This window comes from Puccinia triticina, chromosome 8A, assembly GCF_026914185.1.
Source record: "Puccinia triticina chromosome 8A, complete sequence".
NCBI lineage: Eukaryota > Fungi > Basidiomycota > Pucciniomycetes > Pucciniales > Pucciniaceae > Puccinia > Puccinia triticina.
The window spans coordinates 777296-804181 of record NC_070565.1 but is presented as its reverse complement, the minus strand read 5'-3'; the positions used below and the strand labels follow the sequence as shown (position 1 = coordinate 804181).

At 48.9% G+C, this 26886-nt stretch overlaps 5 protein-coding genes across 5 annotated transcripts; 4 read left to right on the top strand and 1 right to left on the bottom strand.

Annotated features, from left to right (window-relative positions):
• Window positions 1–3134: 3134 nt before the first annotated feature.
• PtA15_8A94 (uncharacterized protein) lies at window positions 3135–9270 on the top strand (the record flags this gene model as incomplete). Its single annotated transcript, XM_053172267.1, has 4 exons — window positions 3135–3557; window positions 8421–8792; window positions 8871–9034; window positions 9102–9270. 4 exons carry the CDS (start codon window positions 3135–3137, stop codon window positions 9268–9270), a joined length of 1128 nt encoding a protein of 375 aa, XP_053022748.1.
• Window positions 9271–10570: 1300 nt separating this feature from the next.
• Window positions 10571–11056, top strand: PtA15_8A93 (uncharacterized protein; the record flags this gene model as incomplete). The annotated part of the gene is made up of 1 exon (XM_053172266.1): window positions 10571–11056. One exon carries the CDS (start codon window positions 10571–10573, stop codon window positions 11054–11056), a length of 486 nt encoding a protein of 161 aa, XP_053022747.1.
• Window positions 11057–18429: 7373 nt separating this feature from the next.
• PtA15_8A92 (uncharacterized protein) lies at window positions 18430–18759 on the top strand (the record flags this gene model as incomplete). The annotated part of the gene is made up of 2 exons (XM_053172265.1): window positions 18430–18613; window positions 18707–18759. The coding sequence occupies 2 exons, from the start codon at window positions 18430–18432 to the stop codon at window positions 18757–18759; spliced, it is 237 nt and encodes a 78-aa protein (XP_053022746.1).
• A 560-nt stretch (window positions 18760–19319) lies between these two features.
• PtA15_8A91 (uncharacterized protein) lies at window positions 19320–22482 on the bottom strand (the record flags this gene model as incomplete). The annotated part of the gene is made up of 8 exons (XM_053172264.1): window positions 19320–19728; window positions 19816–21153; window positions 21237–21333; window positions 21407–21513; window positions 21587–21701; window positions 21852–21878; window positions 21965–22169; window positions 22261–22482. 8 exons carry the CDS (start codon window positions 22480–22482, stop codon window positions 19320–19322), a joined length of 2520 nt encoding a protein of 839 aa, XP_053022745.1.
• A 173-nt stretch (window positions 22483–22655) lies between these two features.
• Window positions 22656–24497, top strand: PtA15_8A90 (uncharacterized protein; the record flags this gene model as incomplete). The annotated part of the gene is made up of 3 exons (XM_053172263.1): window positions 22656–23312; window positions 23409–24208; window positions 24326–24497. 3 exons carry the CDS (start codon window positions 22656–22658, stop codon window positions 24495–24497), a joined length of 1629 nt encoding a protein of 542 aa, XP_053022744.1.
• Between the last annotated feature and the right edge of the window lie 2389 nt (window positions 24498–26886).

The following is a 26886-nucleotide window of genomic DNA, read 5'->3' as shown; positions in this document are numbered from 1 at the left end:
GGGAAGTTTTTTTCTACTGATTTTAGAAACAGTGACAATACTTTTGATCCCTGACCTGAAGTGGGAAAAATTATAACTTGAGACCAAGACAGCTTCCTACTTAACTGTTGAAATTTGAAGCCTTTATCACTGTGAAAATAAAAAAAATGTTTTAGTGAAACTTGATACATTAAAGGAACAAGATTGCATCTCCAGACATACATATCTGAAACTCTCAATTTGAAAATTGCACTTCCCAGCCCAATAAGGGTTTCATCAATTTTGCTGTGTTTGATTGGAGTCAGTGCTTTGCATGTATCTTACAATATTTCATAAGGAGAAGTCTTGATGTGTATGAGCAATGGTGAAACTGATACAATACAGATACAATACACTTGTATTTGCCCCAACACACAATGAAATAGTGAAAAACACTGAATTGGGCAGTCCAATACAATTTTCAAAAATGATGTGTATTGTATTGGATAATAGACCCACAAAAAATATGTGCATTTCAATACAATACCACACAATACACACATGTAAAGTATCAGTTTCACCCTTGGTACAATGAGTGGTGCAGCTCCTGCCTGGTTTTGGCTAGGTCATTTGATCACAGGTGTGAAGCTCCTTTTCTGATCCTGATGAACTGTCACATGTTCCAGTGGGTCAACGTTACAATACAAAAATGCACCCAAGAGCGGCATGTATTGGAAATCCCCAGTGTTGCTAGCAGAATAATATACCATGAGAGCATCCACATCTGTGGCTAAGTTAGCCCAGATTAGGGCACTTAGTCCACCCCCGCATCTGCATTGGCTCGGATCAACTTGACCCGGAGCTTTGTTTGGAGCTAGTGGGGTCCAGATGTAGACCCCACTAGTCCTCGGACTAAACAGAACATGCATATTCATCATGCTCAAAAGCATGAACTCTACACCACAGGTTGCGGTCAATTGGGTGCTGACGTAATGAATTGCGTTGGCCCGACCCCACCCAAAAATTTGGGTGGCCAACCTAATGTTTCAGGGTTTTTTGTCGGCATATCTTCCGACAGCGGGTCGACAAAGTGGCAGCTGTCGGCATATCTTCCGACAGCGGGTCGACAAAGTGGCAGCTGTCGGCGTATCTTCCAACAGCAGCCGCACAAAACAGTGGGTTTTGGCTGGTCATCAAGCTTGCCCATCAAAAAGTTCACTCATTGGGACCCAAACGTCAGCCACGACCCTTGGCCAGGCCATAACACCACCACTAACCGCTACGGCACAACCAATTGTGCCAAACTTCCCTGTTTGTCGTATATAGACAGCAAAGCATGTATTCCTGTGAAGTTTGGAGGCTTTTCTTCTTGACATGTTTGTTTGTTTTACTTTTTTTTTTGTAAAATTTTGAACTGTGTAGCCTCTTTCTTACAGCAAAAGAGGCGCATCCAGGTGACGTGATAAAAGAAAAAAAAATAAGAAGCCTGACCAATTGTTTAGCTAACCCGGACGGCAAGTCAATCATGACTGAGGCTCAACACAGGTCCAACCAGCTGGTGGTGTTGGCTTGCTCAATGAGACAAGCCTTTGTCCGCTGCGGAGTGATCCTGTTGGACTTGGATTTGACAGGCAATCAAGCTGACGGAGCCGATCAGGCATGTCCAACCTGATGACACCGTTGGCCTGCTCACCAGGGCTGGATGGGGTTGGCTGGGCAATCCATGACCCCTGATTGACCCACGTGACATGCCGACACAATGTGTTGGTGGTGTTGGCTTGACATGTGGGTTGGATGGGTCAGACCCATTGCCGGTGTTGAAGCGTCCCCGTTGTGAAAAGCAGGGAGGAGAGGACATGCCAGACCTGTTCCTGACCCCGCAGCCGAGCCCACGCGCTGATTCAAAATTTATTGAGTGGTGGTGTATGTGTTTAGGTGCCCAACACATAACACACAGGCACCTAAACACATAATCTCCGACCGCCTCGGATTTGCAAATCTGCACCAATGCGGTCGGCCACTTGGATTAGCTTATTCCAAGCATAATCCAAGCTAGCAAGTCCATACAAACTGAGCCACCAATGCTGATTCTCTGAATATTGTGTCTTGGAAAGCCCAAGAACGTCATATATTTCAACTACCCAGTGTTGCTAGCAGAAGAATGGTGTATGTGACTCTTGAGCACCCAAGACGACCCAGTGATGCAAGCAGAATAATGCCATACAATCTCTCTCCCCTCCACCCCCACGGAGACCCGCCGCCGCCCAACAGAAGCGGCCCTGCCCAGAGGACAGCCCCCGCGACCCGGCGGCAAAGCCCAGATGCATCTGTTCCGCTGGAGTGCACGTGTGCACTGTAGAGACTGTAAAATGAAGATCTGTCTGGTGAGAGTCAAACTCACAACCCCAGCTGTTCTGAGACACATACTAGAGTGGTGCCTTTACCAACTAGGCTACAGACGCTTGTGGCTGCCAGCGGGTGGTTGGTTGGTAGTCCTCATGGGTCAATCCAACTCCCTCCATACTGTGGTGATGCATCATGGTAGCAGACTAACAGACAACTCAACATGCACCAACTAGCGCTGGCTTTGGCGCAATCAAAGCCTGAGGGGGGACGTGCGGCAGGGCCGTTTTTTGGGAAAGAGGAGTTGGCTTTTGGATGGAAGGGCGCGGGAGGCTGTGCGCGTCCAGCCATTGTCGTAGTGCATACTCCGCGCTGACCCCACGAGTGGGACAAGTGTGACGCGACATGAGAAGAGGCTGCTGGCATCAACGGTGTAACCAATACAATACATGTATCTGTATTGGTCATGTATTGTATCTGATAAGGGCCAAAAGTATCGTATCTGTATTGTATCTGTTTTACAGATACAATACAAATTGTATTTTAGTTTTGTATCATCATTTCAGATACAATACATGATATCACATTTCATGTATCTGACTGATCAATACAATACAGATGAATTACAGATACATGCACACATGTATTCAAATTCCAGCAGACAGGCCCAGCTGTCACAGCCTACTCACTTCGACTCAGGGCAGAGACCGGTTGGACTTGTTTGTAGTCATAGACGGTGACCACATATATACAATATCACATCCTCCATGGCCAGTATCGTTCAGTCTCTGTTTCTGTTGCAACCATCACCATCGCCGTTTCAGTCCGTCTGAATGCCTCGATCATCCGCATCTCCAGCTCGCGTACGGCCTCCCTCCCGCCAATCAACCCGGGCGATCACTCCTGCTCTTACCAATCCAAACTTTATCCAACCAAACCGAGATGGCCGTAAATCGCTTGCTTCAACTCCAATTTCAGCTGCAAAACACGCCCAAGCAAGATCGATCTTGACAGCGGAAAGCCCCCAAACCTCAAGAAATGCGAAGAGGAAGCAAAGTTCACGAGTGGTTGAATCTGATCTAGAGAGTGGCTCCCTCGCTGAGCATCCCCAAAATGCAATCGATATCCAACAAGATTCAGAAGACGAAAACTCCAAAGTTAAAACCGCCCGAAAAAAGCGAAAGAAGAGGGATGATGATCTTAACTTGGATGATGTCGAGGATTTCTTCCATAAGCCCACATTAGCTGATGGTCAGGTAGGCCTCTTTATGATCTGGCCTTCAAGGCATCCGTTTGCTCAATTTGTTTTGTTTGAAAAGAAATCAGGCCCTCCTGTGCTGTACAAATGTCGATGGTGCGGGAATAGCTACAAACAGACATTGGGAACTCGCGCAAACCTATACAAACATCGAGACGGGGACAAAAACCGAGCACCATGCCCATCACGAGCGGATGTGATCAAAAACGGGGCCAAGCTACCGTTAACTCCTAAAGAGATCGAGAAAAAATCGACCCAGAAAGAGAAGGATCCTATTGAGATCATGCTGGAATCTGGAAGCTATGACACCAAGGTATTCAACCACTTGATGCTTTTTTGGTTAGTTCGACATTTGCTTCTGTGGAGTCGTTTTGAAGACTTTGGACTCGGGGTTGCTTTAAGCTACCATTGGAAGGGCGGCGGTCTATTCTCTCGCGCATGGGTTGCAAAGGAAGCCCACAAGCTTTACTTGAATTTGCAGACCAAAGCCATCGAACAGATCAAGGTAACATTATTTTCTTTTGTTGATTGAAATCTATCGATCCCTTTTATCTTGCACCTCAACATGCAGAAACTGATCTGCTGATTTAATTACATTAGGAATTGAGCTCGAAGATAACTATTATACACGACGTTTGGACGACTAAGGGGAACCGACAAGCTTTCATGGGAATCTCAGCAGCTTATGTTTCGGACAACTGGAATTTCCGCATTGTCCATTTAGCGTTGAAGTATATTGCATGGACACATGCAGGGAAGTATTTAGCTATTCCTTTTGCGCATATTTTGAAAAAGTCGGGCATTCATACTAAGATAAGTTGTTCTAACCTCTATTCTTCTCTCTGATCTTTCATGAAGTTAATTTGAACGCCACAAACTGATGCCTACTTCGCTTTTTTTTGGAATATATACATATTAGCTCACACGACTGATTCTGGGTCAAACAACCGAACCCTTGCTGCGGAGGTTGATCGTATCATCCTCAGGGATACTTCGGAGAGTCTCAACTTATCCAAAAACCACATACAATGCTTTTGTCACAAGATCGCTCTCATTGTTAACGCTGGTCTCCGGGCCCTTTCGCTTTCTTCTGCTGGACTGACCAAGGCCAAAAAATCGACTCTCGGATTTGTACCGGCACTTTTCGATATTGAAGAAAAGAACGAGAATGAAAATCAAGACTCTGATGGCTTAGAGGTTCAAGTTGGTCGGTTCCGAGAGAAAATACCAGACAATGGACCTTCAAACAGCGATGATGAAGTGGACAATGAAGATTTCAATATTGAAGGCAAACCAGTTGCGACAACATTGGAGAAGGTTAGCAATAATCAATCCAATGAACTGATCGTTTTTTTTGTGAAGCAGCTAACATACCCATTTTGCTGTTGTAGGTTGACTTCATTATTTCGAAAATCACTTCGTCGGCGGCACGACGATCCGAGTTTGACACGTGGTGCAAGAAACTCGACTACTCGGGGCCTGGCTTGATTGCGGGCCATGGGATTTGATGGAATATTAAATTCCAAAGCCGCGAACGGGCTTATAATGCTCGCCACGTGATCAACAAGCTTATCGACAACGAGAAGGACCGGCAAGAGAAAGACGATGACTCGAATTACTTTGACAATGTAGAGCTCGCTCGCTCCGATTGGGAAGTGGTGAGGAAGCTAAATGATACACTTTCTGTTGGTATTTTCATTTTGAATACATGATAGAGCGATCAAAACTGATTTCTGATTTGCTTGGCAGGAGTTTTATTTTATTACCAAAAGGATGGAAGGAGATATCTCCTCTGGTAGTATGATGCTAGGCGAATACTGGGGCATAACCTCGTTCCTCAAGAAAAAACTTGCCTCCAAAAATGAAGAGGAATTCCATCCTATGTTCGTCAAGATGCTTGAAAAAACAAGAACTTATGTCGATGAGGCTATCAAGTGCGACACAATTGTTCTTGCAACAATTTTAAATCCAAGTTACCGGCTTTTGATCTTCCGAGCGTGGTACCCATCCGATCACTCACATGCCGAGTCCCTAATTACCGAACACTTCAACATGAGAAAGATCGAATACGAAGCCAATCTGGTGATCAGTGAGCCACCTGCCTCGCTTGAACATTCCGAGTCAGACAAACAAAATCTTAGAAAGCGGGAACTTGAAGAGGTTGACTTGTTTCCGGAGACTGTTGAAACGACCCCCACCGACGAGCTATTGCTATACCTTTCGGGGAAATTCAAGCAGCCTACGTCTCAAGCACATGAGGCACTACAATGGTGGAAGGTTTGTAAAGCATATTCATACATTGTTCCACCGTCATAGTCAATTTCGTACTGACCTCAATCTTAATCTTAATAGGCCCACAGCCGTGATTTTCCTATCCTGGCACTCCTTGCGCGTGATTTTTTAGCTACCTGCTCAACCTCAGCAAGCGTTGAGAGGTGTTTCTCGGCAGCATCAGACACTTGTGGACGTGATTGTGGAAGTCTTTCTGTCCGAACCATTGAGAGGTGTGTGAGCTCCCACCAATGGTTGCTTCAAGGATTCAATCCAGATGGTGAATTTGAGCTTCCCAACAGTATATTTGTGCATGCCGAGCAAGAGCATGATCACATGAAAAAAATATGTCTCCCAGAAGAGTTGTAGTTTTCTTTGACATATATTACCTTTTTATTTATCCTATTTCTTCCACGCAGACCAAGAGTTTCCCAAAGAAACATAGTTTTTTTTATTTGTTTCTTTTTCTGTTTTCAGCAGGTATGACAGATACAGTACCAATAATGTATTGGTATTGTATTGCCTAAGAAATACATTACACAGTATTGCTTATCCATGTATTGGCTTTCCAATACAATGTATCTGTATTGTATTGGTTAGCCAATACATGACCAATGTATTGTATTGCCATGTATTGGCTAACAAATACAATACAGATACATTGACCATTATTGTATTGTATTGTATTGGTTTCACCGTTGCTGGCATGTGCGCATCTGCTTGACCACATCTGATGGGTATTTTTGTTTGGTTGGTGCACAGGAGCAGCTGCCGCCGGGCTTCCTGGGCCTGCATGTACCCGCGCGAGATCTGCGGCTGCCAAGCGCGCTCGGCAGCGGGCGCTGGATCCGGCGGGACGTGCAGCACGGCTGGGAGGGACGGCTGTTCGGGGACGGACGGGAGGCCTGGCGCCTTCCAGATACACGCTTGCCCTCAATCCTCACGGATGACAGGCCTCACTCTCTCTATCAAAAAAAAAAAAAAAAAAAATGTATATTGCCTGGGAGGACGAAACCGCGCTTTTCGTGTGTGGTTGATCATGGAGATTTGGGCGGGGCAGGGGGCGCAGGGGCGAAGGGCCAGAAGTTGAACAGTCTGGCGAGCAGGGAGGGCGGACTGTCGGGGGCAGTGCTGGAGGAGGCCAGCTTCTTGCGGTCGGCTCGCCATTGCTTGACGTTCAGCGCATGTTCCTGCTTCTGTAGCTGTTCGGCAGCCGCCTCGTTTTCTTGGATCGCGGTGACTTTCAACTGTCCGCAAAAAAAGGAGATAAGCATTCAGAGGAAAGAAAAGAGGATGAGGAGGGGGGCGAAAGACGGACGAGCCGGGCCCTCCATTGGACCATCTTGCGTTCCTCGTCCCTCCACCTCTGTTTGAGGAGCGCGGCTTTACGGAGCCGTTGAGGGGTGCGATGGGGGAGCTGATCGGGGACGAGTTTGCGGATTTTGGTGTCTCTTCTCGCGCCCCAGATGTCGAGCTGGGCGACGCGGATCTCTGCGCTGGCGTGGCCGTGCCTGTTACCGAGGACGGCCTGGCCGCTGAGCTGGGCGGCGCGGAGGAGGAGCTGGCGGAGGGAGGTGTGGGCGAGCCCGGAGGAGAGCAGGCCGACGATGTACCGGCGCACCCGCCCCTCCGCCCCCGCCGCCCCCGCCAGCGTCCGCCCCAGGCTCCCGAGCAGGTAGTGCAGGAGGGCCGTCAGCTCCTCGTCGGCCGCCGTCGACGCCGGGACGAGTCGGCGGGGCGCATGCTGCGACGCTTTGATCGCCACCCGGCGCCCGGCCGTCCGCAGCTTCATCGTCTCCGCGAGGGGCGCCAGCGTCGACGGATGCAGCACGAGCTTGAGGAATATCTGCGGATACACACATGGGCATCAGCTTTTTCTCCTTCGCTTGATGTGTGTGTGTGTGGGCTGCGCACCTGGATCGTCTCTTCGCGGATCGTGCCCATGACGTTGAGCTCGTTGCGGACCCAGTGCTCGACGACCCTGTGGAGCAGGTGTTGGCCCTCGATGGCGATCTGTCTAGCTGTAGAGAGAGAGAGAGAGAGCGCGCGGGGTGAGTTCGGGGCCGAGGGGCGAGACAAAAGGGCAGTGGTTTACCATCGCAGGGGTCGTCGGCCGGCGGCGGGCCGAGTCTGGCAGCGAGAGCGGGGGCGAGTGCGGTTCTGGGGACGAGGATGGGGAAGGAAGGGGCCTGATGGGGCGGGACGGGCGGGCGCCACTGGGTGCCGACGAGGGCGGTGCTGGGCAGGAAGGGGCTGTCCGGGGCGAATGCCGGGCGGCGGAGGAGGGCGGGCGTCGGGCTGGGCCTGAGCTTCTGGCGTGCCTGGGGTGCCCGGCGGGTGGAGGAGAAGGCTCGGCGGGCGAGCATGGTTGGCGGAGTGGGCGGAGTGGGGCGGAGTGGGCGGAGTGGGGGAGTGGTCAGGAAGAAAACCACAGCAAAACATGCTGCGAACCACATCGATCCCCAGAAGACCACTCCGCACAACACTCCCCCGCCGACACTACTCAGCACAACACCACCACCAACAACACCACCAGACACCCCCATCCAGCATCGCCCACTACCGCCAGCGCCAGCAGGACGAATTCCAGGCCCGGAACCGCTCCCTGCTGCTCTATGCGCTCTCCATCGGCGTCGCCACCCTGGGCCTCTCCTATGCAGCCGTGCCCCTGTACCGGGTGTTCTGCTCGGTGACCGGATACAACGGCACCCCGCTCACCTCCGCCGCCAACGACGGCACCGGCAAGTTCGCCCCCGCCCGCATCGCCCGCCCCGTCGGCTCCAAGACGATCACCGTCCGCTTCAACGCCGACAAGAGCGACTCGCTCGACTGGAAGTTCTGGCCCTGCCAGAAGGCCCTCGCCGTCCGGCCCGGCGAAACCGTGCTCGCCTTCTACAAGGTCAAGAACCTCACCGACCACGACGTCCTCGGCGTCGCCACCTACAACGTCACCCCCGCCCAGGTACCGCTCTCTCTCTCTCTCTCTCTCTCTCTTCCCACAGACACTACACACATCACTCATCCCCTCGTTTTTTTCCAGGTCGCGCCCTACTTCGCTAAGGTCGAGTGCTTCTGCTTCGACGAGCAGCGCTTGCTGGCCGGCGAAGAGGTGGACCTGCCGATATTCTTCTTCATCGACAAGGACTTCGTCGACGACCCGCTCATGCGAGACATCGACGACATCGTCCTCAGCTACACCTTCTTGTCTAAGTCCCTCCCGCTCAATCCGCCCCCCCACATGGCCACTGATTTTCTTATTTCAAAAAAACAGCAAGGCAAAGCGGAATTCGTACGGCTATATGGAGCCCGACGTCCCGGCCAACCACAAGACTCCCGACACCAGCCCCGCGTCCCTTCATGGCCATCCCAAGCCCGCTAACCCCCCCGTCGCTGCCACCCCGCCCCAACCAACAAACGCCAGCGCCACCACAGAACGCTAGCCCACACCCTCCTCCTCTCGGAAAACTCCACATGTGATGTACTATTACCATCCCCCCCCCCCCCCCCAAAAAAAAAAAACTGAAACGAAAACATCATGAAGTGCTGCCCCGCTTTCATTCGCATTGGCGGAGATGTCCCTGTGCACAAAGGGGCACACAGAGAGCCAAACAAAGACAAAAATGGGAATTATCGGGACATTTCCGGATATGTACATAGCTTCCTGTCTGTGAAATGTGAAACCCAAAAAATGAGGTTTCACGCGGATTTCACGGGACTTTCTGCGGGAAAATGGGTTGCACGCACGCAGGTGGAGGGCGGCGAGCCGACGTCGGGCCTCCATTCTAGACACGCTGTAGACTGTGGCGCGGGGGTTACCCCAAAGTTCGCAGAGAGATTTCGGCCGTTTTTGTTTGCATGGGACTCTGAGACACGCTACTGGCCACGCCCCTTGAGGTGTCGGGCCCAGCTGCGAAGGAAAGGACGATGTTGTTCTTCTAGAAACACGCCGGTGGGGAGATGGCGAGTAGATACATGGATGGGTGACAGGATTGTTCTAAGCATCGTATGTACGGCGGGCATGTGGATGTTTTCCCTTCTCGCCAGGCTGCCAGACGTGCCTCCACACCGGCGAACGTTGCAGGGCGACCCGGGGGCTGTGTGGACTTGGACAAGAGCACCCTTTGTGTCTCCCATTGATGTGTGCGAAGGGGCCGCGAGGGGCCCATTGATCGAGCTCAGCGGCCAAGGGCTGCGTTGAAGGGGCAGACGGGGGGAGAAAGAAGGCCTTGGCGCTGAGTGGCGGCGCAGGCCGTTGGACTGGCCGCTGGCTGCATGGGCGAATGGGCTCGCGCCCGCCGAGGACCGCGGGACACAAAGGGCCGACGATCAGGCGGGGCACAACGGCGCTGGACGCCCTTTCTCCGGCCTCCACGCTTCCTGGAGAAAGGTCCACGCACCGGGTCCTGCGGCATCGGTGCAGTATAAAGTGGGCCTCCCCACCATCGATGCTTGGCTTCCCATCCTCATCCACAAGCCTTCACTTGCCTACGAATATCGTCCTTTCTGGGTATCGGAAAACACCAGCCTTACCACGTTTCTCTTTCTTGCTTCTCATCGATTTCTCCGGGCCGGTCTCCCGTAATATAATATTATAACTTCAACTTTCTCCACTCGCCATCGGCCTTCTGCTCGAATAACCGTTATCTGGTCCTGGTCACTGCAGTCAGCTTCCCTCCGGAGCGCGCCAAACACTTCCTTCCAAGGACTTCAAAAACTAGGACGACTTTGTTGTGCGAGAGAATGGCTTTCAAGAACGGTGCGCCGACGGCAGAAGTCAACCGGTTTCTGCGGCGGATATTCATAGTGGCCACCTTTCGGCGATGCCGCGAGCACGGGGACCACCACGAGCTGTCGATCGTGGTTCCGGTCTGCACGGGGCAGTCGCTGGTGTACCGGATCGCGGAGAGCCGGCGGCGGTACTACCTGAGCACGCAGCTGCTCGACCTGCGCACCCAGATCCTGCCCGGCCAACCCAGCCCGACCGACGGCAGCCGACGCCCGATGTGGCTCGCCGACATCCCCGCCGACGCTAACACCCGGCTCGGACTGGCCAAGCGGCTCGAGTCTTCGCTGCGCGCCGTCGAGCGCCCCGACCAGGCCTGCAGCTTGGAGTGGGTCCTCCATTTCATTGACCAGCTTAGACACGCCGAGTTCCGGGGAATCGACGCTCGCTTGCGGCTGCTAAAAAAGACTCTCCGTTCTCAAACCATCCACCACCCCAACTAATCTCCTCGTCGACGCCATCCATTAGCTGTTTTTCTCATACATCTCTTTTACCTTTTTTTGAACCAAGAACGCTTTATAATTGTTAGAATCATCATGTTAGCCATCAAGTTACTTACCTGTTACTTTCATGTGCGTATCTTCTTGGACTACCATATCCTAATTCAATCGTTGTGATAAAAGAATGTCGTCAGTGCCTCTTTCCGGAGGTTTGGGAGTTTCGAGTGCGCGCTTTACACGACAGGTCTGTCTGAGAGTATGGCAGCCTGGAAAAAATGACTCTCAAGTAGAGCAGTACCTGGTCCGGTTGAGTTTTCTTCCGAGCCGCAACATTGTTGACTCGCCAGACGCTTTCTTCAGAGAATGCTGGGCAGTGTATGAACTTCAAGCTGAAATGCGGGTGAGATGAGCTCGGTAGAGGCTGGGTGGACCGAGGAAGAGATCAGCAGAGGATCTGTTTCGAGGTGGAATTCGAAGGCGCAAGTGCGTGGCATGTCCTTCCAGCAATAGCCGCGGATGAGCTGGCGAGAAGCTCTAGTGGAATATAGAAGTATGGAGTGAGGTGATGGGGAAAGAGGATGTACCCGGGCATGAGAGGGCCTTATATATTGGTCGGCAGCAGCGGAGCTCAGCAGCTGCATCGATGGCCATGTGCTCAGCACCCAAGCTGGTCTCAGCTGGACGCAGCCCAAATCTCCCTGCAAGATACAGCTCTGTAGCTCAGCCTTGCTTCTTCCCCAAGTCTCAAGAAAACGCTGCTGCCTACAATACATGCTGCATCGATAGTCACACGGCAGCCCTGTCCACCAGAAGCATCCAGACTCCGGATGGTAATTACCACGTCATAATCATGACCGCTGGCTCTTTGACGCGCAACGGCCCCCATCATCATCCACGTCTGTCCAACACCCTCTCTTTCTTCCAACCAGGGTGGTTTATTTCAACCTTCTGGAGTCAAAGTTGAATTTAAATGGAAAAATATCTGCCAGAAGGCCTACAGTAGAACAGAGGGAGGATAGACAGGATGTATTCTTATTCACTGTCAATTGTGAACGAATTACCTTCTAGCTTCAGTATTCAGCTTGACTAGCAAATAAGGTAATATAAATTGAGTTTATGGGAAAGGAGTTGACATTTTTAACCTGAAAGAAGTGAGAGAAATTGTAAAGTCCAACCAGCTTTGCAACTTATTACCTCTAAACCAACTCATTTCACAAATATTCAAGCCTTTTTTTGGATTCGCTGCAAAATGGTTTGATAATTTGAATAATAGATCATCTTGCTGACAATCTCGGACATCAGAGGCTGATAGTTAGGTGGTATTTCTTTAATTCCTTGTTTCTTCTGGAAATAATAAACAATATCTGATGCATATTTGACGTTTTGTGCTGGATCAGTATAAATATGAAAACAATTGGTGTTGAAGCTTAGTATTCCATTTATTTTTTCTGCAAATTCATTGTTATTTATTAGTTTGACATCACTACCAAGTTCAACAGCTTTCCAAAGATCCTTGAGAAAATCTAAGAGGTTTTGTATGTATTCTGAAGTAGTTTTTCCCTTCTCATGTTCATTGAATATTGAGAGATGTATCAAGTTTATAATAGTTGAAACTTTTGTTACATTCTTTACAAATTTAACACGGGCATTAATCATTTCTTGTGATTTTGTATGGGGCTTTTTGTAAACAGTTCTGAATTTTTCATTCAATTTTGAGGTCATGTAATTTACAATTTCCTCAGAAAAAATTGGATAGCTTTCAAGATTCAGAATTCTTTCTGAAATGTTCAAGATCGTCTTGAAAATATGGTGCATTCTTTCATATCTGTCATACCTTTTTAAGCTTTTTGGAAAGCTCTTTTGACCTCTTTTACGTTTATATCTGTCAAGAAATTTTACTACATACTCTCTTGGGATCCAGAAATTTTCTTCCACATTCTGCTGAATTTCCATTTCGTCTTTCATTTTGACCTCCTTTTTCAATTGAATTAAAAATTGGAACAAGTTATGAAAGCTATACACATGATCCTGCTTCATCTGGCCTTCAGTGATAACTTCCATGCTAATTGGGTTTTCTTGAATAAAGCTCCAGTCTTTGAAATCAGTACTTTCAAATTTCCAATGTCCTACTTGAGTTTTGGGTTCATTTTTGGAGTTTTGAATAGGTGTGTTGTCTATTTCACTTGATTTGGTGTCATTATTACTTTCACCTACAGTTTTACTTTCAATCTTGGGTTGCAATTTTGTTTGGTATCTTAAAGAAGCCTTCTTTCTTTTTACTCCAGATTCAATAATTCTGATCTTTGGTTTTGTTTCTACATCCGTATGAACACATTCACGCTTGTGGTTACTGGGTAAACAACCATTTAGTGAAAAGTGATCTGGGTTGGAGCTGGCCAGATTCATTTCCACTTTAGGTCTCTGCAAAATTAAATCTTTTGTTGGATCTTCAAAAGATGGACCCACTGGTAATGAAGAGAGTTGCAGCACATTGGAGGGTATATTGGTTGGTAAACTGTTCAAATCTATTGGAATATTATAACACTCCTCTTCTTGAACCAAATTTGGCATGGTCAGGATATACCTGTGATTGACCAAGAATAATGTGAAATGTAGGTTTTTGAGGATGAACAATCTCATGCTTCTGAAGATAGACCAAAAATTAAATCTGGAAGCAAAGTAAATCTACACAATCAAATTTTAAATCTTTACAAGTGATGTGTCTTGGAGGTAGAGGGCTCTTGGGCCCAAAGAAATCTGCTTAATTGGTGTTTTAGTTTATACACAGCCTTGGGAAAATAAAACAAAACATGAATCAACACAAGAAAATAGCATATCAAAATGTTGAAACAGCAGTGAAATATGTAGAGATTTTTCTTCTTACAGCAATTGTAATGAGTCTCTGTGACTGAAATCTGAAGCAGGTTTCAGAGTGCACAGCACTTGAAATGTACTAAGAGTAAGTGCTTGCCACTTATTACATTAAATATCTTCACTGTGCAAATCAAATGCTCTACTTGCATTTAATTAATCTGTCTTTGCGGGAATCCATACACTTGTATTCACTTTAGTGTGAAAATTCAAATCAATAACACTTAGAAAGAAGCAGTTCTTGGTCCAGGTTTGTGCAAAATGTTCTGCAATGCAAACCCAGTATTAACTCAGCAGAAAAGAAACTGTTTAAATTGAGTCACTCATTCCAAGTGGTTGGGACTCCAGGTTGCGGGTTCAATCCCGGTAAGTTTATTTTCTTCTCAGCCAACCTGGGGTTAGAACAACTGCAAATGCCGTCGCCGGGGTCAACAGAGTGGTCAGATTGAAATTAAATTGCACGCATGCATCAATCCAATTTCTTGAGTTGAGGCCAGGGTCAGTCTCACACTTGAGAAAACCTCTCAGGAAGACAACCGTAGGGAAAAGGGTTTTGAGAGGTGCAAAGGTCGGGACACTTGGCTGCTTGGCTCTGAGGGCGGGAGTCTATGTATGGGCTCATCCCGGCTCACTGGCTAGGTACATACTTCCAAAAGTGTTTTTTTCCATACCACTTTCAGCTGTATGGATTTATATATATATTTTTCCTACTAGCAACCTAATTGAGTTGGCGTTGCTTAGGCTAAATATTCCCAAAAGCCAGTAGATTATTTGTTCGACCCCATCCGAAATCTGTCAATGCACCTGTGGTGTAGTCGGGAAAAATCGTTCCCCGAGGGGCCCCGGGGTATGAATTTGGCCAAAATCTTGACTTTTTAAACACCCGCCTCTTGCAGCTGCTTGGGGGCTGTTGGGATTGTGACTTTATGAGACACGCTGTGTCAAATTAGTTTAGTAGGGTTTCAGCAACGCACATCCGGAACCATGGCGCTTGTGGGTGCCAGTCTAGTTAGAAAACTACCAAGCCAGCCGTTCTAACCACCCCATGACAATGCCAATATGGAAGGTCGAAGACCTTGTCAACCAATTGTAAGACAGGGTGCAGAAAAGTCAAGTCGGGTGTCAGCAACCGGTCCAATTAAAAAAGCGATAAAGCCAGCTGTTCTAACTACCCTGCTTGACTCGAAAGCACTTATCCAGCACTAAATCATCAATTATGGTCACCCTCGATCACCCCGCCTGCCACCAAAATAATTTGAAATCTTCCCCGCCAACCTCTTGTCTATACGCATCACCAATGCATCTTCAATTTCTTAAGTTCTTCATTATTGGTACAGCTTTTGGTCTGGTCACCGCGGATGCTGAGCAAAACGACGCCAGCAAGCCTTTTTCATGCAGCACCGTTCACCCTATCGGATACTGCGGCCGCGTCAGAGACACAGACCCCAAAACCACCGCAAGTAAGCCTGCATTCAAATCATGCCTTGTTTTAGGAGTAATTGCAAGCAGTTGGGCTGGCTATTGATTTCACGCAACTTCAACAGTGGCCCTAGCAAAAGGTCCAAGAGAGCATTACCTGTGTGACAAAAACCTGCACATGAAGACTGCCTGGTGTTGCTTTTCCAAAAAACTAAAATTCACACCTGTAAGTTGCTACACATTTCTGTCCACAAACTAGAATCATGAGCCAACCTGCTTTCCAACTCCAAAACTCTTTTTAGTCTGATGACCCAAAAGTCCACATAGCCCAGACAGCCGATGTTGGCAATGACTGTCAAACTGGACGAGTACTGCACAAGAAACATAACTGAAGACATACCCAATGTGACACTTCCTGACTGCCAAAAATGCTATCCACCAATCCAAAGTGTATTCAAAAAACTGTGCATGGCAATACCCATAGTCCTACTTCCCTCAGCTCACCAGTTTTCCTTGCTGGATGTTCAAGGCCACCTTCCTCTACCTTGATTCATCTTCTTACTTCTTTCTCTCCATCATTGTAGACATAAAGCTCTACATTTTACCCGCCAGTCTGGGAGATTGTAGTATACCTGTATGATTAATTTTCTTCTTTCTCTATGTTTCCCTTCACTTCAGTCTAAGTCTCAATATTAACAAAGCCTCTCTGAAGGAGGGCATTTGCAGGCTGTCTGTTCCCTCCTTGGGATGTGGGCAAGATTAAATAATTCCCTCAAGACTTCAGTCCCTATGAGTTAGGCTGAAGTTTGAAATTGCAAAGCAAGCCTCCACCTAGAGGGACTTACACCTTCCCTCCCCAAAATAGCCCAGCAAGAATGCCACTTTGATTATTTTTTTCATCAAGTTTTGTTCACAGTTGGTGAACAAGTGTGGTCTTATGTCCTCTGAGAGAAAGCCGCACAAAATCCCAACCAAAAATGGACCACACAATATGTAAGATGCAGCAGTCAAGTCAACCACTGCTTGTAAATCCAGAAGTCTGGGTATTTTTATGGAATTTCTGTGGGTGGCAGGATTTTCATGAACTCCATCAAATTTTGTCGGTTGGATGGAAAAATCAGGCCTAAAAACTAAGCTATTCTATTAAAACAAACATGAGGTGGAAATGAATGTAGAGCTTCAAAAATCCCTCCCACCAAAAATCAGATTCTTGGATCTTCAAAAAGGGAAAATAGCATGCAATTCCCTCCTGCCAAGGGCTGTTGGAGATTTTCTTTGCAAGACACAAGCCCACAGCAGAGGAGCTTGAGAACTGCACAAAGGGCACCTGCTTAACAACTCAAATGAAGTTTGATGTCACTCTGCATTGGAAACACTCAAGTTCTAAACTGCCTAATTATATCACTGCCAATAGGCAGGAAGTATGTACATGTCACCAAATGCAGATACACAGATGGATCTTCCAAACTCAATGAATGGTTTGGACTTTTTTTATGCCTTGCAATAGATTCCTGAGCATGTTACCCCTTGAGAGTGCAGTTTTTTGATTCAGAGGATGTAGAAGCCAAGCCTGCAGGACTGTCTATTCAGCTTTCTGTTTTATACAAATTTTAAGCTGAGAGAGCTGGTTTTGTGATTTTCACACTGGATATCCTTCCCACTCCCACCAAAGTTGAACAATGACAAATAAGGGCCCCGGATTTGACTGGAATTTCACCCAATAAAACCCATTTCAGCACTTATCCAAGCTCAACTAAGCCTCTCTGATGAGGCGCAAAGCGTCTCAAAAGGAGGGGAGTACGTGTAATTTTGGAGGTGTGGCCCGAGAGGATTGGGGTTTTGCGATATTTTGCTGTTGTTTCACTTCAACATCATGTAGCGCCTACACCTCAGAATCTGAAAGAAAACCCACATTGGCAGAAGTGGGGTCTACCTTCTTGCTTATCATTTCTTAAAAACCCATACCAATAGTGGCTTTATTATGGCTTCTACATGTGTTTTAAGATAACTGTTTTTCAGCAGTCGAGGGTCACTGAGGGGTGTGATAGTTGGTCTGCCTCCACATCCAACAATCTGCAATTCCTGTGACAGATGATTGGGTGGCCAAATTTACAATTGGTTTTAGAGAGATTGGTGGCTGTTTTTTCTTGTTTGGAAATTTCAACAGTGCTGAACACGTAGGAGATCCTGAGGATCCCAACGGCGCCATTGGCTTCCCAGAGTTTGTGATGTTGATGTCCGTCTGGGAGGTTTTGTGGTCACTGCAGGCATATGGCTGGTCCTGCTCACGCAAGAACCTCGACGATGACATGCAAGTCCCGGGAGGGACTTGTGTTTCCGCAATTATCAGGCTCGAAGGAGCACGAAGGTTCTTTTGGTTCAGGTGGGCGAGTTGATGACACAGTCAGACGGGCCCATCCTCCTGCCCAAGCAAGAGAAAATCCGCATGTAAAAAGCCAGAAAAGAGGGATGGATTGCTGATAAGCAAAGAGTTCCGACCTGTCTGTCTGTTGGTGGGCAGCTGTGTATGTTGATCAGACGAGGATTGTAAACCAGAAGTTTTGGAGCATGGATTGGGAACTTCTGCTCTCTTTTCTTTTTTGGAAAGAGGATATTATAAGGGTCTACACCAATCTTTACACTTGACAAGCAAACGACTTCCTTGGACCATATGGTGTGGCGGATCCGATTCCGATGATGGGACCCGCTTCCAGCCGAGTGGCGCATCCAACATAAATGCTCTTTGTGAGAAATCGGCCGGCAGAGGAAGGATAAGGATAAGGATAAGGATAAGATGGGCAGACCACAGACCCGCCTGACTTCAATCGGGCCGAGATATATTTCGTCATCATTTTCATGTGAGACCAGCGAGTCGAAGGTGTCTTCCAATCCCACAGCATCCCTAAAACAGACCACAAGAATTTAAAGTCTCAATCCACCGTCGAAAGTGTCTGCAGCAACCAGATTTTCCCGGCGTTGGCTGCGCATATAAACGAGCGCTTCTTGGGCGTCCTTCCCAGGTCGTTGAGACCCGACGTACAGATCGCGCTCGATAGCCAGAAGAAGAAGACAGCAATCAGAGGGCCATGATTTGTGCCTCCGCGTTCGTCCTCCGCCTCGTCATCTTCCTGCTATCGCCTCCCCCGACCGACCTGTTTGTGCGTGCGGAGCAGCGGCGAGACCGGACCGCCAAGATCCCAGCGCCCCTGCCCCAAGCCAGCCATTGCCATTCGGACCCGCCGCTCTCCTCCAACGATTGCAGCATGATGGGTGGGTGTGTTGTGGTCTGATTACAAGGTGCCTCGTCTTTCGTCTGGAGTCCGCTTTGCACACTGCCACTCATTAAGCTTCCTCCCCCTGCAGCCAATGTGGTCGACCGGCCTGGATGGACCCTACATCCTCACTTCTCAGACTGATAATAATATATCGACGCTGGTTTTCAAGATTCTGGTGCTAATTTCGACTCGTCTAGCGACATGCTTCCCACCAACTAATTGCCCTTCATCACGAGGTTCTCTTCAAGATTGCCCTGTCCCCCCACCCCACTCTACAAAATAAAAGATCATCAATCCCGCCCGTTTGCCTCTTCTTTAGTTACACACACTTCAGATGAATGACAATCTTACTATGCACTAGTTCACATACTCGTAATTACAACCAGGACAATATTGAGGCATTATTTATCCGTTGAATGTTTGGTGTTATTATTCTCAATCATTATCTTTCTCTGATTAATACTCAGCTGAAATTGATTTCGCGGTGTTTCATACATTGTGTGAGCTGACCAGGCCCACTTTGGTGACCTGAGGTTTCTGCAGCAGCAAATCATTATCTCTACCTATTGAGCAACCCGATGGAAAATAGAGAACAGCGGCAACGTTATTCTATTCTTGCAGAAGTCTTCTGATCACTAGATTTATTTGCCAGCATGAATCAAAGCAGATAGCGAAGAGCATTAGATTGTATGTGTCGCTAGTTAGCCCTTGACAGGCCCCTCGTAAGTGAGCGCGACTCTTTTCTTTTTTTTCTGCGGAAGACCGTCGGTAGAAGTGTCTGGTTGAGAGGTAGTCGATGGAGCGACGGGGAGATCCGCGCCAGCCGTATCCCCAACGTCGCGTTTGGCGGACTGTCTTGGAGTACTGGCGATCGCGCTACTACTGCTCTGGTCACGATTGCGAGGACTGATCAGGACCGGGGTGACTGGGTGGTTAGCCGACATCAACCGTTCCTCCTCTTTTCTGATCATGTTCTGCAAGAACTTGGCAGGCAAATGCGTCTGGATTTCTTCGTCTGTTAACCGTTCGCCCAGCTCGTCCTTGTCGAAAATCACTAGTGAACAATATCCATCACTCGAACTTAACACTAACGTCTCTCCATCGTTAGTCCTTTTTTTGTGTTCATTCATAAAAAACAAAGTCATCAGAGTGGGGCCCAAAACGTTGATTTGAATGAATTTTCGACTTCAAACTGACCACGACAAGTCTGTAAAACTCGAGAAATGGAGGTTGCTGAATAAGCAGATTGGCGACGATTGTTGTGTGTCATAAATGTAGACAGTATCGTGAGTAGCGACGGCATAGATCATGCGGTAAGGCAAGTTGAATATCCCGACCGGCTCATCGCCTGGGTTGGGAGCCTGGGTACGATGATGGTGAGATGTAGGTTTGTTCAAATCGATTTCTTGCATCGGAGATCCCTGCGCCAATTCGACCTGAACGGGAGGGGCCAGTTGACCTGACTTCTTGGACCCGGCGGCTGATTTGAGAGCTTTCAAGCGGTAAATGACTGGCGAAAACCGGATGGCTACACTACTGCTCTTATGCCCCGGTAATCGCGCCAGTGGTTGGCATGACTGGGCATTCCCACTAGTTGCACTGATCGCTCCTCTGCCGTAAACAAACACAGTTGGACTGTCCTTCTCATGCTCTTGTCCACCAGCCTGATCGGCTTCATCGTCCGATTCAATGATCAAGTCATTCGTAGCTGTCCGCCGTCTTCGACGTTTCTTGGTGTCCGCGCCCGCTCCCCGCTCAATCTCCTTCGCTTTGCCCTTATTACTAGATTTTTTCTCCGTTTCAGATTTTGTAAATCGATTCTCCCATCGTCCTGCCGGTGTGATCAACGTTGAACCATCATTACTCCAGGTCAGCCTTCTGAAGAACGCACTGGCCCCCTCATCACCATACAGTAATACCGAACTACTCCGCTTTTCCTCATTTACGTGAATTGCGGGTAATGGGGGGACTGGTGAAGGTGATCGGATGGGTCGGCTGGAGGGAGACATGGCTTGACTGGAAACCACAGAGGACTGTCGGGAATTTGATAGATTGCGAACGTGAGGGGTGGATATTGAGCTCAAACTGGTATGATGCGGGATCTCGGTGGGTGGCTGCATGCTGGTGTCTTCGTTCAGCATGGTGCTTGTCGCTGTAGTTGGAGTGGGCGGAACTGAGGGCACTTGACTACCCGGATTGACTTGGGGAGATGGATGATGAGAGGGTGATTGAGCAACACTGGATGTATTCGATACTGTTTGATGAGGTAATTTAGGCTTAGGGGTTTGGACAGAGGTAACAGAGGTAGGCGCTGATGTATCGCTGCGGTTGTCGACACTGGTACTTGTAGCGAGTGATCGAGCGCTGGAGGTGTTAAGATCATCCTTCTCATGGTGGAAGTTGTGGAAGCTACTCCAGGTGGTAGCTTGCTGATTTAAGAGATCGATTTTATAATTTTTTGCAACGTGATGAACCTCTGCTGTGGCTCCACCACTTTCGTCCTTATGAAGTTGGACCGAGTATACGTTCATCGAGCTATGAAAAAAAAAGCCAAGGTAGCAAATGGTTAAAGGCTCGAACAGAATCAAGTGCCAAAACTTTGCCAAATGAAGACTGACCGGTCACTACTCTGAGTGGCAATGTATTCACCCAATGGATCCCATGCGACTCCTTGAACGAAATTAGAGTGCTCGGCTATTTGCTTAATGCAAGAGCCTAAAGTTGTAACCCGACGCGTTATTCGACGCGATTTAGTCAGAAGCAGCGCCATCAAGCACCAAGGACGAACCATCTGTGACATTCCAAATTCTTGCCGTCTTAGCGGTATCCCCAGTCAAGAGGAAATCCCCACATGGCGACCACGCCAGATCATAAATTTCACACTGAGCTGGTCCGCTGGAAAAGAAGAGGAGCCGTGCATATTTGAGACCCTGACCTAAAAATCGAAAAGAAGTGAGGGGGTTCCTACCGCAGCATCAATCTAGTCCTCCAGCTTTCGCGCTCATAAGCCTTGTCAGCAGCCGACTCGCCAAAAGCAGCAGGTATCGAGTTGGTGGAGAGCACCCAAAGTAATACGTTCCCGTCTGTAAAATAGTTGGTTAGTCAAGCTGAGACCAATGCTGCCATGTTTGAGGAGGTTTTTTTTGCACGTCATCAACTGGAAAGTCGAGTTGAAATATGGCGGCTTGAGATAAGAAGGTTGAGAAATGTTCAAAATCAAGAAGCTTGCTCACCGTCACCAGCCGAGGCCAACATTTCAGCTTAGCGAGCAGGGATGCAAAAGAAGAGATACCGATGTATTAATTTTTGAGATGAAGGGTAGGATAGATAGCTTGATCAGAGTTACCTCTGGGGCAGAACCTCACGACATTGACAACACCTTGATGCTTGGTAAGAGTGGCGAGGTATTCTACGATTGGAGGGTGGCTATACTTGTGATCGAGGAATGATTTTGGATCGAGTGGTGGGGGGGTGGGTTGGCCGGTTGACTGGTAAGCGTTCCGGTGTTGGTTAACTTGGGCCATCGTTGGTTTGGGATAAACGAGCCACATCTAGATAAATCCATAAGATCCCAGCATGAGTCTTCCCGATGGCCATCCAAAAGCGCGTGTTTCCATAGACAATGACGATCGGGGTGCATACCATGACGAGGTTATCCCCTCCAGCCGTTGCCAATCGCCAAACTTGACCGCATCCGATCTCAGATTCCAGTTGTTGGACCTGCTTGTGGGCTTCAGACTGCAGGTAAGGATGGGATCTGCTGGGTATGAGTGAGTTGAGGTTCGAGGGGGGGATGGTCTGGAAGTCGGTGGAGTAGATTGGCTTTGTGTTGTGCCATCTTATCTCGATTGCTTTTGCTTTCATGACGGACTCTTGCTGAATGTGCTGAAATGGTCAACAAGCGCCCACTGGAGTCTGGGATGCGCGATGTCTTTCACAGGGAGTGTCACGCATTCACCCCGTCCCCGCCGGGGCAACTCCAAGTCAGCCGGCTGCTCGAACCAGCGTCATACATATCCCCTGGGAGACGGAGAAACATGTATGTCCAATCCAGCCTCGCAGCCTCTTTCGTTTCCCACAATCAAGCTGACCATCTGACCAGTCAACACCAAACCTCAATCGGAAAGCCGCCAGCGTTGACGGTCGATGGGGAGGGGAAGATCGATTGCACGAAGATAGCCAAGCGAGGCCATCGGGACGACCGGCACGTCCAAGCACAGTTCCAGGACCTAGTCCCACTGGCCCATCGAGTCGATCTGGATGACTCGGCCCGAGCGATGGCGCGGCCCTCGGCCGAGCAGGTCCAGGCGACCGCCGACCGCACTCGAATGGCCCTCGAAAAACAAGCCAACATTCGCATCAAGGCTGCCCAGCCAAAACATGCACCCGAGGCCGGCGGGAACGTCGGCTTTGTTCGATACACCCCCAACGCCGAGGGGGGAACGCAACGGATCATCAAGGTGGTCGAGGGCGTCGAAGACCCTCTCGAACCTCCGCGCTTCAAGCACAAGAAAATCCCACCTGGGCCCCCTAGTCCGCCTGCGCCCATCCTCAGAAATCCGCCTCGGAAAATAACCAGTGATGACCAGAAGGCGTGGATAATCCCCCCTTGTATCTCCAACTGGAAAAACAATAAAGGATACACGATTCCCCTCGATAAGCGTTTGGCCGCTGACGGCAGAGGTCTCCAAGACGTGAGTGTTCTCCACCATCTCACAGATGCATTCCCCCCTGTAGACTCTCAAGCAGCTGCTGACCATTTGCTAAACATTTGTCCTGTAATGCTCCAGACGCACATCAACGACATGTTTGGCCAACTATCGGAATCGTTACACGTTACGGGCACACAGGCGAGAGAAGCGGTCCGAGAACGCCTTTTATTAGAACAGCGTTTGGCGCAGAAGAAGATGGAGCACAAGGAGGAGAATCTCCGACAGCTTGCGCAACGGGTACGAGAAGAACGATCAGGGACTCCGCGCGTGGTAGCCGGAGCATCGAAGGCGAACAACATGTCGGCAGCGTTAGCGGGGTACGCCAGTGATACGGACTCTGAGGACGATGGTGGGTCCGAGCGCGGTGGGCGTCGCTCGGAGAAGGCGGGCGGAGACGATATCGACGATCACGGAGGCAGCCAGGATCTGGACGAAGACGCGGCGCGTGCACGAGACGGACTCAGGAAGGAGCGCCGCAAGGAGCGCGAGCGCGAGATGCGGATGTCCAACATGGGCCGCGAGAAGCGAGCGCAGTATTTCGCGCGGACCCAGAGCGGGGACGTCGCCGAGAAGATCCCATTGGGGCGGGCCAAGCCGACGATCTCCACGGAGTCCATGATCGACTCGCGGCTCTTCAACCAAGAGAAGCTGGCCGGCTCGTTCGGCGACGAGGACTCCTACAACATCTACGACCGCCCCCTCTTTCCGGCCTCTGCCGCTCCGGCAATCTATAAGCGGGGCGGGGCCGCGGCTACCGACGAACGATACTGCGGAGCAACCGGAGAAAGCATTGGCCATGTTATCCGCAACCACCGTTTCGGGCTCGGGGTGGCTGGCAAAGGCTTCGAAGGCGCCGAACTGCAAGAGTCTCGTGTTGGGTACGCTTTCAGATCCCCGTTTTTTTTTCCTCTTTCTTTGGGCCGATGGATTCCCCCTCTTCATCACGACTAAGCGTATACTAATACATCTTTATCTTTTTTTCGTTTTGTGTATAGGCCTGTCCAATTCGAACGGGATACGCCCCTGATGGCCTCCGATCCCTTCGCGATCGACGCGTTCTTGGACGAGGCGAAAAGGGGCGGCAAGCGCGGCTCGGAGCCTCCCCCGCCCGGCTCGTCCGAAACCCGGGACGACGATCCTCATGATTCTAAGAAACACCGCGGCTGATCTCGCCGGGTTCTTCCATCAAACTCTAGTCATATCTATCGCTTGTTGCGCTACTGGGCTGCATTGCACAGAAAGTGGAAAAAAAAGAAATGTGTTGGCTTGTTTCAGCCCTGCTACGTGTTGTATAGTGATTCATCTTGAGCTGATTTCTGCGCTCTGTACTGCTTTTACACCATCACTAACGGCACCAAAAAGAAAAGAAGAAGCGTGGCTGCTGGTGTGCCATGAAGATTGAATCCATGTATTATTATTGGCTTATCTGATGTGTTTGGGAGCACTAAGTGAAGAAACTTTCTAAGGGGAACAACAGATCTATCATGATGTCAAGTGAATTCATGACTCATATTTTCAAATTTGTATGACTTTGGCTTACAATCGTATACCTCTTCATGTTCAATTTTAGCTATCGGAGTATCCTCCTGAAACTCTCAAACTTCTTGGTTTCTTTCCTTGCCTAAAGTAATGCTATGTAATAATAAATAGCCCAGTCACATGGACCTTTCTTGTTCATATTCAGAGCTACTCTGGAGCCAACAAGAATGTGGTGTGTTTTGGGAGCTGCATTTTCCTTTTTTTGTCAGTGCAGGCCTGTGCAAATTGGCCTGATTTTGTGAGAGGCTTCCCTAGAGAAGCTGTATCTGGCCCGGGAGCCTCACAAGGCTCTGTTGTTCTCTTTTTTTTTTTGAATTGGATGTTGGAGGGAGTCAGTGGCCCATCAGACAACAGGATTTGTCAGTGTGCCTCTTGGACTTGTCCTAGTTTTTTGGCCTAGTAGCTTCAGATTTACCATTGCATCCAATCCGACTGTTTGGAGTTTTGAAGGAGAGGAGAAGGAACTTCCCATGAAATAATTTATGTAAATAGGTGACAGGCGTCAGGTGACATTCATTAGCATGTGTTGGAATTCTAGTGGTGATTCTAAAATTACTCCCCTTGAATAACAATGTCCCCTTTGTCATCATCAGGGGGTTCAACTTCATTAAGTACATGGTTGGATGCAACTTGGAGTAAAGGCTGGAGTTAGCTTCACTTCACCTGCCCCCTAGTCTCCTCAGTTGTTTCATGGTGACTTTTGTAGGAAGAGAGATCATTCAAGGAGTTCATATGATTTCTTTCCCTTCATTGGTAAAATAGAAGAGTTGTGAAACAGAGACTTTGGGGATGAAATCAGCTGGGAGAGACTTTTTTCAGGTCCCCTCCAGCTTTTGAAATGAGGTAAAACGGTGGGGGGACTACTCCGTGGGATAGAGATAGCTGTGGAGGGGATGAGCGCGTGAAAAGGCTGCCCTCCGGGTGAAATGCTAAAGAGTAGAAGACACCAATAGAGTAATCACCAGGAAAAATAAATTGTCACTGGACTACAGGTGACATCAGCCTAAGCCCACTGAGCTACCCACCAGTTGCACAGTTGGCCGCATGTACAGCCCCCTGTAGGAAACAAAGGGGCCATTGTAGCCTAGTTGTGGTAGTGCCAGATCTGGAAGAAAGTGACAGCCATTGTTGCTTGATGTCACCTGATGTCTGGTGACAATTCATTTTTCCTGGTGAATGAAACTCAAGAAAAGGTGTGGCGCAGAAGATCAAGATGATATCAGAGTAAAGTGATAAAATGGTGATGTAAGTAATTCTCTCACACAGAATGGTTACTGGATGTTGAGCAGGTAAGATGATATATTTATCAAGGCAGAATGGCTACTGCAATTGACTGTAAGGTAACTATGAGACTATATAACTATTGACAAACTATAGTGCATCAAGCCTGTCTGGGCACATGCACAAGTTTGGGGGTGAAAAGCCCAAGCCTGCTTGGCCAAGCCCAAAGCGTGTGTGACACACCCAAAACCCCCGCTTGGCACATGGCCAAGTTGGCGGGGTTTGGCACAAAGCCCCGCTGGGCTGAGGCCAAGCAAGGGTGCCACGCCTGCCAAAGATGCCGGCCATTGAGGAGAGAGGTTCCACTCCTTGATGGTTGGTCTACAGACCGGTCATATATCAAGACTTTCCCTTCTTGATGACCAATACAGGTATTGAACACCGAGAAGGGAGTTGTCTCTCCCTCTTGATGACTGGTTTGCAGACCAACCATCAAGGAGGGGTAGTTCTCTCCTCAATGGGGGCTCTCCTCCCCAAGACTAGCAGTGTATTGGCCCTTGATATTGACACATTGGATGGCTGGTACACACATCAGTCTAGATATGTTACCGCGATGATCCCATTGGCCCAGAGCTTGGGGTCAGCCAAGCGGGACTTGGGCATGTGCCAAGTCCCCAATCAAGCCCTCTGGGCACCCCCCAAACCCCCGGTGGCGCTCGGCCGCGCAGGACTGGGCATGTGCCCAGACACGCTTGATGTACTATACTGTCTGATGAGCTGATGGGGGACAAAAGTG